This window comes from Falco rusticolus, chromosome 4 (assembly GCF_015220075.1).
Source record: "Falco rusticolus isolate bFalRus1 chromosome 4, bFalRus1.pri, whole genome shotgun sequence".
Lineage (NCBI taxonomy): Eukaryota > Metazoa > Chordata > Aves > Falconiformes > Falconidae > Falco > Falco rusticolus.
Window position 1 is genome coordinate 51,657,023 of NC_051190.1, and position 11,024 is coordinate 51,668,046.

General features: G+C 50.1%; 1 protein-coding gene across 5 annotated transcripts in view; it reads left to right on the forward strand.

Annotated features, from left to right (window-relative positions):
• Positions 1–10,767, forward strand: part of KIF9 (kinesin family member 9) — a 30,112-nt gene extending 19,345 nt beyond the window's left edge. For 4 of the 5 annotated variants that reach the window (XM_037385094.1, XM_037385098.1, XM_037385096.1 and 1 more), the window contains 6 exons: positions 153–335; positions 2,158–2,366; positions 3,950–4,129; positions 6,598–6,713; positions 9,045–9,149; positions 9,769–10,767. In XM_037385094.1, the coding sequence (XP_037240991.1) occupies positions 153–335; positions 2,158–2,366; positions 3,950–4,129; positions 6,598–6,713; positions 9,045–9,149; positions 9,769–9,876 (901 nt within the window). In that variant the 3' untranslated portion in view covers positions 9,877–10,767. Of the gene's footprint in view, positions 1–152; positions 336–2,157; positions 2,367–3,949; positions 4,130–6,597; positions 6,714–9,044; positions 9,150–9,768 lie in introns of those variants that run through there. The other variant, XM_037385099.1, reaches the window with a different exon arrangement.
• The last annotated feature ends 257 nt before the right edge of the window (positions 10,768–11,024 follow it).

The window sequence follows — 11,024 nt, forward strand, 5'->3', positions numbered from 1 at the left end:
CCTTGTCAGTAGATATTTCACTGCAAATGGTAGAAGCTATGTCAGACTGCTGGTATTTGAATCAGCAACGCTAGCACCTGCAACATGTTTTGGTTCCAGTTTACTATTATGAAGAAATTAATTGATCTGGTTCATGTTTTCCCCCCTGTCAGGAAGGAAGGAGCCGGGAGCTGTCTTTCTGGGAGAGATCAGGATATTTATTTACCATCAAAAAGCCAGGTAGTAATTTCTGCCGAGGACCTGGATGTGAAAGAGGGAGCAAGGAACCAGGATACAGCAAATGTTGATGCAGAGCTCTCAAAGCCACCTCCCATGGAGGATTCCCAGCAGCCCAGGTAAGCTTTCCCTGTAAGGGAGTATATCCCCTTTGCCAGAGGTTGTTTACACCAGAGTGATTGCACTGTGTTCCCCTAATACAACTACCTGCTTCAAATCAAAGAGGAGAGATTCAGAAATCTTCATTTCTTGGATGCAGAAACATGTTGTAGGACAGCAGTGGTTGTATGGACACCCTGTTTACTGCAGCATGTTGGTGGCAGTCATCTCCATCTGATCTGAGCTCTGCTCTGGGAAGTTGCTGTATTAATTGTGAAGTCTCTGAAAATTGCAGCACTCTTTACCCTTTGGTTAGTAGTAAAAGTGCAGAGAGACCTCATGTCCAGCCACAAAACCCCACACAGACATGAAAATAGGTCAATAGCTGCAGAGATGATGGCAGGAGGTGCCACATCAAGACAGAGGAGTGGAGAATGGCCAGAAATGCAGCAACATGCCAGTCATCTGCTTGTACCATGACAAGAATTTAGCATGGGAGGGCAGCACTGAATTGCATTCCATTCTGGATGGAGTTGATGGGGGTAAAAAACGCTAAGGGTACTGAGGTGAAGGACTCTCTTTCAGGAGGATATGCTCAACAGGATCAGGCTGTTCAACTCACAGGAGCTCAACCAGGACACCACTTTTCCCATCACCAGCTGTCTTTTCTTGCTGAGAGCTCTCAAGCTACAAGCAGCACAGCTCCACAGTGTTGTGAGCACCTCCATTGCCTGTGCTGTAGGTGACCAGTCCTTGCTTGTTCGTGCCGCCCAGGGAGAGCACCGCAGTGAAGCTGTCACAGGAGAATTTACTCCTGAAGCACCTTAACATGTTATCGTGTTCCTCCACTCCCTCTGCATGCATTTTAGTATTCTTCTAAAAGTCCCGTGGCTGGCAGGGAAGGCTGCTGCTGCAGCTGCATAAGGCACAACCCAGAGTGCTTAAAGTATCTCGGTAGCTGGTTGTCAAAGCTGCAGCTGTGGCAGTCTGCCCAGTGGCTGTTGTTTACAGTGCTTTGCCAGCAGTTTGGCATGGAAAGCAGTCTCATGCAGCCTTTGAGGAGTTTGAAAATGCCCTTAAGAGGTCAATCAGGAAAAGGCAGTAAGTCAGTTTTGCTTTGACCGTCTGGAGTGAGGAATGTGGAGGCTTCTAGCTGCCTTCTGCTACCAGATCCAACCTGCTCTCCAAGAACAACCTTACACAGCACACAGCAGCATCCATGGGAGTGTGACACTCTCCTGAGGGACTCTTATTTTGCCCAGTGTGGTTTGTGATGGAGTAAGAGCTGGTGTTCATGGGGGCACGTTTGCATCAAAGCCATTTCATAGAAAAGACAGGATTGACACGTGCCACTTTGAATTCAGTATTTCTAAATAGGCAAGACTTAAAAGCCATGGGTGGCAGCATTGTAGAGCCAGCCAACATGGGCAGCTGTGGGGTTTGGTTGGCAGAGGAGACTGGTCTGTGCTGGAAATCCAGCAAAGAAAGAGCAAGGGCATTTCTGTTTGACAATAGGGAGGAACAGTATTCATTATTTTGCTAAAAATTCAGACCATTAAAGTCCACTTTCCAGGAAAGACTCAATTCTGAGGCATTTCCTGAGGAATGTGGTTTCTGTGTAAATAACTCTTTCTTCTGGGAGTTGTACTGGGGGAAAGTGGGTATGAAGGTTGGCACAGAGATGGTACCAGGGTGCAGCTAACAGTGAGATCATCAAAGGCCCCATTGAAATGCCATCCACAAACCTCAGCTATGGCTGCTCCTGTGAACTGTGTCATGCTGCAGGGAAGAACAAACTGACCTCCCCATGTCTGTGTGGGTTTTCTTTGAATTCTGTTGCAGCTCCCCTCCACCCAAGCCAGTGGCATTTGAGCAGTTCAAGGAGGAGTGCGGAAGTGAGATCAACCGGATCTTTAAAGAGAACAAAAGCATCCTCCTTGCCAGGAAGAAGAGAAGCAGTACAGTAGCGCAGAGGATCAACTTCATCAAGCATGAGATGGAGGGCATCAAAAAGGCTCTGGAGGCTCAGAAGCAGGAGCGGTGGCAGCAGGGTAAGTTGCTGTGTGGAGACTGGCCAGTGAGAATCTGACAGAAGAACAAAGCCACTGGTTTCAAAGCAGTTCTGGTGGCAAGACCAAGACCACTAGACCCTTGCTGCTGCCCTGGGCACTGGGGAGGCTGGGCTTTCTGCCCTAGCTCTGCAGCTGGCCTTGTGGTTTGCCACCTGATTCCTCCACCTGAGTCCTCCACACTTCATCCTCCTTGAGTCAGGCTCTAAGTTAGTGAGGTGAGCTGTGATCAGGCTGATTCCTCACCCCACGCTTTGGTGGATTAAGCAGTGTGCTGCTGACAAATGCAGGTCAGTACAGTGCAGAAATCATGGGTAGCAGGCTTGCCCTTATGGTGGTGGTGATGTACAGCATCTCCTACAGCTTGATTTCATGTAGATTAGAGTCTAGTTTATGAAAGTAAAAATCCCAAACTGCAATATACTAGAGGAAAAATTGGGGTAAGTGCCTTCTTCCTTTGCTGCAGCAAAATATTTGTTAGGTGCAATATACCTGGATGAGACTAGGAAGTGTGTCAGGTTTTGTGCTCCCTGCAGCAGAGCTCCCAGGAGTCAGTGCTGTTGCGTTCTGCAGAGGAGCAGAGAAGAAATGACTCTGGGTAAGGAGAGAAATCTGAAACAAATGGCTTTAATAGCAGAGCAGTCTAGAGTGCTCTGCATGTGCTGGTGAGGAAGTAGCAGTGGTGTTCCTTGCATGCAGAGAGGATAGCAAAACAACTCAGTCCTGTGAAATGACAGTCTTAACTGTCATCAGGCAATTAATTAGTGGAAAATAAGAGGGAATGAGAGAGAAAGAGACTGGTCACCAGCAAGCAGGCCCTGAGTAGTGAACGAGGGTCAGAGAGGCAGAGCCAGAGTGAACACTACTCTACTGGTTTCCATTTCTCTTCCTACAGAAAGACTTTTACAACCATACTTTGCAAGGGGCCTTTGCCCATACTCCTGCAAGATGCAAAGCTCTTTTGGCTAAACAATGAGCAAATCAGCTCGAATCTATATTGAAGTGAGGGTCTGTCTTTTCATGGGCTAATTGCTTCTTTTGGGCCTTTGCTCTTTATGATGACATCTGCCAACTGGTGGTTTATTGTGGGTGCTGAAAATAACAGGAATAAATTGATTTGAGGGAAACCAAGAACAAGAGATGTCTACCAGAGGGACGTAGCACCGGGCTAACTGTCCCCAAAGGGCTGAGCAGCCCTTTGTCTCGAAGACCTTTACTGTGGCTGGCCAGGGAGTTTTTCAGTAGGAGCCATAAAAGCCCTATGTGATATCCTCTAGCAGGCTGTCATGTGGGTGTCCTTCTGTGGAGCCCAGTCCTTCCTTTTCATCTGCACATGTCCCAGTTTGGAGATGACTGATGTCTGAGCGGGTTCAGGAGTTCAGCAGTGATTTCTGCCCCACACCACTCCAATGCTGTATTTGAAGAAAGCATGTCTAAGGAAATGTCAATTGTGTGGTTAACCTCAGTATAACTGGGTAACTACCGTGTGGTTTGAAGTATAATGACTGTTCTTCATCCCTCTCCACCCTCATGAGAAACCTTCATTCCCTTTTCTTACCCTCCAGGAGAGTACGTTGACGAGAAAGGACAGATCATAATTGATGAGAAGGAGTTTTCACTCATCATGAAACTGAAAGACCTGAAGGAAGAGTATAGGTCTGGTTATGCTGAACTGCAGGACCTGAAGGCAGAAATCCAGTACTGCCAGCATCTGGTGGACCAGTGCCGGAACAAACTTGTCTCAGGTATTGGCTCACCAGGGCAGTTTCTGAACAGTCTCCAGTCTAGCTGAGATAAATCAGAATCCCAGAATAGTTTGGGTTGAAGGGCCCTTAAAGAGCCCCCAGTCCCACCCCTGCCACGCGCAGGGCCCCCTTCCCCCAGCCCTGGTGGCTCCCAGCCCCGTCCAGCCTGGCCTTGGGCACTGCCAGGGCTGGGGCACCCACAGCTGCTCTGGGCAGCCCGTGCCGGCGCCTCGCCGCCCTCACAGGGAAGGATTTCTCCCTCAGCTCTGATCTCCATCTGCCCTCTCAGCACAAAGCCGTTCCCCCTTGTCCTGGCGCTGCAGGCCCTTGCAAAATGTCTGTCCTCATCTTTTTTTATAAGCCTCTTTAAGTACTGAAAGGCCACAATAAGGTCTCCCTGGAACCTTCCCTTCTCCAGACTGAACAGCCCCAACTCTCATCAGTACTGAAGCATTTCAGACATGTTGCATAGAAGCCAAGTCCGTCATCCTCTGTTGTCATTTTTCTTGCTGCCTTCCAGACTTGTTTTTTATTGAAGATTATGTTTGTGGGTTGTTTTTTTTCCTTTTTGACATAACACTGCATTGCTGCAGACCCTCTCTCACAGATGATGACATACTGCTCCTTGGTCACACCACTAGATGCAATGTTGTGGGTTGACAGTGCTCTTGCTGACGGCCCTCGTTCTCACCCTTGTTCTCATATAATAGAGATGGTGACTAAGGAATTGCACTGGGCCAGGGCTTTGGCTCTACAAATGTCTCCTCTGTACCCCTGTGAGATGCAGGTTGCAGCATTGCAGCACAAGTGCCTTGACAGGAAGCTCAATCATTTTAGCATGTTCTTGGTGAGCACCACCCTCATGGTGATGAGTCACACCCCTCTGCTGAGGGTGAACCCAGCAAATCTGTGGTGTGCTCCGCTGCAGCCTGCTCAGTTTGAATCTGTAGTAATGGGAGTGTGGTCCTGCTGTGTCCCCAGATTTGTCTCGTCTGATGGAAGAGAGTAGGTGTACAAATGCCAGAGCCCCAAACATTTGGATGCTGTGCACATGGCAACACTTTATTTTCTACAAACTTGCCAGAGCACAGCTTGTATCCATCAGTGCATCCCACGCTGAAAGAAATGCATGGCGTGTTCCAGGAGATAGTCAGGACCAAATCATAATTATGCAGAAACTTTGCCACTGATTCCCATTGGGTCCGGATTTGGCATTTTTTGGGTGCTCCAGGTGCTTGCTGTTGGTTTAAACATACAGGCATGGACTCATTCAGTATCTGGGTCACACCGGAGTGAAGAGGCTATCCTGGAGCCAAAACTGGGGTAAAAAGTCAGGGGTGTTGCATCATGTCCACATGATGGCTCTGCCTTTAACCTTGTTTATCCTTCATGACTCCCACGACAGAAAGCAGCTCCGCTCCTGTGCTCCGTGCTGGGCAGCACAGCCTTCCTCGGCGGCTGCTGGTGCTCCCACTCCGTGCTGAAACGTGCCAGAGCACAGCCACTTTGCAGTGGGTGTCTGGGAATTGCCTAGTATTAATAAGGACATAATTCCTGCTGCGTCGCAGCACCTGCTGTGTGTTATCACTGGCTATTATGGGACGGAAAGCGGCTGTGCTTCTTTAGCATTTGAAATCTTACCCCCGAATATGCTGACCCCTCAGAATGGCTAGCTGCACGAGGGACGGCTCGCTGTCTCCGGGGCGCAGGAGCAGTGCCATCTCGTGGCCACTGCCCCTCGGACTGCACAAGCCCAGGACTCTGTCCCCCAGGGCCAGCCACTACCTCCCTGCCACGACGGAGGCAGCAAACTTGCCTCAGCACAGCCGATCACCGCCTGGCCGGGGCTGGAAGGGCCCCCTGGAGCCCCCCCAGCCCACCCCCCTGCTGAAGCAGCTCTCCCAGGGCAGGCTGCACAGAGCCACGTCCCGGCGGGTTGGGATGGCTCCAGAGAAGGAGACCCCACAGCCTCTCCGGGCAGCCTGTGCCAGCGCCCGGCACCCTCCGGGGAAAGAAGTTTGTCCCCAGGTTCCGCAGGAGCTGCCTGTGGTGCAGCCTGTGCCCGCTGCCCCTTGTCCTGCCGCTGGGCACCCCTGGCAGGAGCCTGGCCCTGTCCTCCTGCCACCGCCCTGGAGGCGCCTGTGGGCATCGATAAGGGCCCCCGAGCCTGCTCCTCTCCAGGCTGAACAGTCTGCTCCTCTCCAGCCCTCTCGGCCTTCCCTCCTGCGGGGGAGGCTCCCGTCCCCTCATCATCTTTGTAGCCCTAAGTGCCAGCTAACAGTGCCCTGTCCTTTTTAACCACCTTTTCTAATAGTTTCAAATTCAAGAGCTTGGAGTTCTGAGGTCCCATCTGAGAGTTTAAGAGCTCTGAGGTCCCGTCTGATCCACGGGCAGGGAGGCAGAACCAAGCCATCCTCGTCTCTTTGGTCGTTACAGCTCTGTTTATTGCCCTCTGCTTTGCTTTGCAGAGTTCGAGATCTGGTACAACGAGTCCTTCCTTATTCCCAAGGATGTGCAGGAAGCTCTGAAGCCAGGTGGCAACATCAGACCTGGAATGATTCCCATAAACAGAGTCATGTGCCTGGTGAGTTGTCCTGGCAGCTCTGCTTATTCTCCTTGAGAGCCACGTGTGGCATGGTAATGAGGGCACAACTAAGTGCGTGGGAGAGGAGGGCATGGCAGCTCTGCCCCTTTCTCTGAGCAGAGTGGCTGGCATTGGAGTGCTATCTGTGATGATGAAGAGGGCAGCTATCTGGAGATATATCGTGGCTTCACATTAGCTTTACCCTTAAGAGGCTAAAATAGGACAGAGTGATTGAAGTACCCAGTCATCTGCTGACTATCAGTAATCGGGCAAACTGCCCAGAGGTGCAAGGGGTAGTTGGGAGCCTTGTTTCCAGTCTGTATGATCTGTGATGTTTACAGCTAAACTATTGTGTTTCGTGTTGTGGCAACTGGTACTTAGCCAGCCCTCTGTTTAAAACCCACCGCTTTAGGGTACCCAGGGTCTTTTGTCATTCTTGACAAAGCACATTTCTCTTAAGCTTCTCATTTACCAGACTTGTTGGCATTATTCCTCTGAAGTCATTCCAGGTTTTGTCCTTCATTGTTAAATGTCAGACTTGAAACCTTCATGCTCTTTGACAGGAACGTGGTGGCAGTGCTTCCACTCAGTCTGACATGACAAAGTGATGCACAGCAAGGAGGCTGCCAGGGGGATCGGTTCTTTGTAGGTATAATGCATCTCCTTTATTGCTGTGTAGCCTCTGCAGATCACGGCGAACAGCTGCTGGGGTCAGGCCCTAGGTCCATCTCCCCCAGGAGCCCATCCCCCTCAGGAGTGGGGAGCACCCACAGGTGTTTGGGAAAGAGAATAAGCAAGGTGTGAGCTGTGTGACCCCTTTCCTAAATGCACAGCCACATTTCTAACCAACGTGTAGTGGGGGACATGATGGGTTTGGCTTGTTGGAAGGAAAAGAACTCTTGTCTTCAGGTGTCTGATTATTTTGACTGGTGGTAATCTCAGTGAAGCATTTTCTTTGCTTCCTTCTAGAAAGGCATGCAAAGAGCTTTAAAGCTGATCAGAGACAGCCTATTCCCACCCTACTGAGTTAGTTCCCTTGAGGGTATGAGTAACAAACATGATGTGAGAAAAAAAAATGTAGTGAGTTTACTTTTAAACAAAATGTTGTGATCTACCAGACTGTGGGAGATTTTGGATACTGCATAGGAAAATATGTAGACCTGCATAGGAAAGAGTTAAAAAAAACCCCAAACCAACCCTCAAACCCAACCCAAACCCCTTTGGATAAAGAGTAATGAGGTCAACAGGAAAACCCTGACTGGCTGCACAGGTGCAGGATGTCCCTCTTTGGGGAAAAGAGGAAATCCATCACTATTCACTTTTACTAACCTAAGTTACTCAATGTATTCATAGAAACTCCCTTAATGGTTTTCAGCCCTGGATTTCTTGTCATCATATCAATTATAACCCCAAGGATGGATGACGCATGCCTTTTAGCAATGCTTTGCAGCTGTGTCAAGTTGTTGATGTTACAGGCAGAAATCTTCTGGCAGAGGATAAAGTGTCCTGGTAATGTGGCTCAATGCTGGTTTCTCCTCCTGTTCCTTTCACTGGGCAGTTCACTGCAGCTTCCCAGTCAGTGTCACTGGCTGTGCTGAGGCCCATACCGGTCTGGGAGGAAACCGTCTCATTTTCCTCTGGAGGTTTGTTTCTGACTTACAACCATTTTACCTTTTCCAGACTGGCTGTTCATTTCCCGTTCTAACCCGTATCTCCAGGGTGTACATCTTTTATTCTTGGCTTGATCGATTTGGCCGCATGCCTTTTATCACACCAGATTTTCACTGTCACCTTCACCAGGCTACTCACGAACCACCACAGAAGGTGACCTAAAAATCTGCTAGAGCTATCCTCACATCTGGCATGAAAGCATTATATACAAGCTGGTATCTTAAAAAATTGTACTTTGTTCAACCCACGTTCCTCTTCAGTGTGCTCAACACCTTCCAGACGGTTCCCTGGAGAAACGTGGGCATGAGCATCAGCTAGCTGGGCTCAGAGGGGGCTGTGCTGAAGCTCAGACTTCCTTTGCACTGTGAGATTGTCTTGCAGCGGAAGGGAGGCTGTCCTGTGGGTAGTTACAGGCAGAAGCAGGGCTGTGAGGAGACAGCTGAGGGAAGTTCCTTTGGGGCTGTACACTTGCAGATGGGTTTTGCCCGAGGTCCTGCCCACATCTGCTCACCTAAGGTGTGGGAAGGAGGTACCTTTCACTTCCAAGGCTTCGGAGAGATTGTTGAATCAGTGTTCAGTGTGGCAAATGGGATTGGTTGTCCTCTGTATCTCCAGGTGTGTGTTTTTCACATGGAGTGGGGTCTGTCTTTCTGCCGGCAGGAGGAAGATGAGCAGGAGAGGTTCGAGCGCATGCAGGAGAGAACGCTACCAGACTGCCCAGCTTCAGTCTCATTCTACAAGGCAAAAATGAGGATGGATCAAAAGGTAATGTCAGCTGGGCCCAGTTCCACACGCCCCTGCCGATGGGCGTTGGGAGAGCCATCCTGCGCCTCGCTGCCAGGTGGGGTGTAGGACTGTTCTGGAACAGATGCCGTTCTGGCTGTACCCTTTTGAAAGATGCTGGTTTGGTTCCATAGCGCAGTTAAGCTCTACAAAATGTTCTTTGTCTTTGGATGGTGTAAAGGTCCCATCCTGTGCTGAACTTTTGCTAAAAAACAATCTCACCACTTATCACTATCACTAATATCCCTAAGATACCACCAAGGCCCTGAGCTTAGCAGGACTTCAACAAGATTGGGTGTTTATGAGAGTAACAGGGCTGCACAGCTCTATCAGTAAGGATTTTCAAGGAAAATGCCTCAAAAACAGCTCTTTGGTGCTCAGGAGGAGAAATTCCCAGGGTTTCTTGTGGCTTTCTTTGAGCCTGCTGGGATCTGCCACTGGTGGAACAATGCTGGCATGACGGGGGTTATTTGGGCAGCTTTTTCCAGCACCACTTGGGAATGTGTTGGAGTTTTTTTTGGGGAAAAAAGCTTTACAGGTAAGAATTCTGCTCTGAAAACTGAGCTCTCATTAACTATCCTTTTCGTTTTTCCATTGCCAGCACACATACACCAGAGCCATGTCATCCCTCGAGCAAATGCGCAAGAAACCCGGGCTCATCACAGCTGCTGGGAAGAATAAACCCCTGTCATTTCTGCACGTCACATAGCAGATTTGGGCTCAGCCTGGAACCCAGCATTCAATAACCAACCTTGGAAAGTGCCTCGCATTCATGTCCACAACAGATTTCTCAAAATAAACAGTAGGAAAAAAACCAAAACGCACCCAACTTTTGTGCAGCTACACTGACAGTTATTGGTAATCAGACCCTCTGTTTAGACAGGAAGCAAGCCAGGGAGTTCAAATGGCAATGCTTGTTTTTCTGAGTGTCTCTGGAAAATGCAGTGTCACGACAGAGAGGTGTGCTGTGGACAACCCAGGCTGCTTCTTCGTCCCTCCTCCCCAGTGCCAGAGGCAAGAGCCTCCTGGGCTTGCTACTGACAGAGTGTCAAGTCATGTCTTTGCTAGTTTGATGCTCTCAGGGTGGATCCTGAGAAGCCAAGTCTGGGTGAGAGCAAGTCCTCCCTTGGATGGAAGCAGCCCTGGGGCGTTTGCCCTCCTGGACAGAGGAAGGGGCTGCAGGGGTGCACACAACAGAGAAGTGTTTACCACCTGTCTGGCGTTAGATGAGGCAGCGTTGATTTATGGCAGCCTCCCCACCCCAGCGCAGCAGGAATAGGGCAGCGTTTGCCCACTGCTTTCCAGGAAGGTGATTCAAATCCAGGGTGAGACTGTGGGCCCAGCACCTGGAAAGCTCCCGAGGATACCGTGCTGCTTCACCAGGCTGTTGTTACCTTCACCCCCCGAGCAGAGCATGCTGAAGGCCTGCTGGAAGTCCTCCTCCTCTTCCTCTAGTACCAGGGAGGTGTGGGGCAGACTCCAGCTTGGCACATGCCACGGAAGGCTGCATAGCAACCATCGGGCCAAGAGGGTCCCATCTCCTCCTGCTGCAGATGGTTCACGGCCACACCAGTCCTGCCAGGGCAGCACTGGGGCTTTTCCCGTGATTTACCTGAAATGTCGAGAGATGTGAGATCTCACAGGGCTCCCTCAACACCCAGCTTGCCCAGGGCGCAGGGCGAGTCGCACGCATGAGCTGGCTGTGTCACTGGGTGCTGTGATGCCTGGGTGCCACGATGTCTGGATCCACCTGGAGAAGGTAATGAAACAACAAAAATTAATTTAATACCCACCTGGATAATGACAGCAGCACGCACCCTCTCGGGCAGCTCTGGTGATGGCAGGCAGCACTTCCTC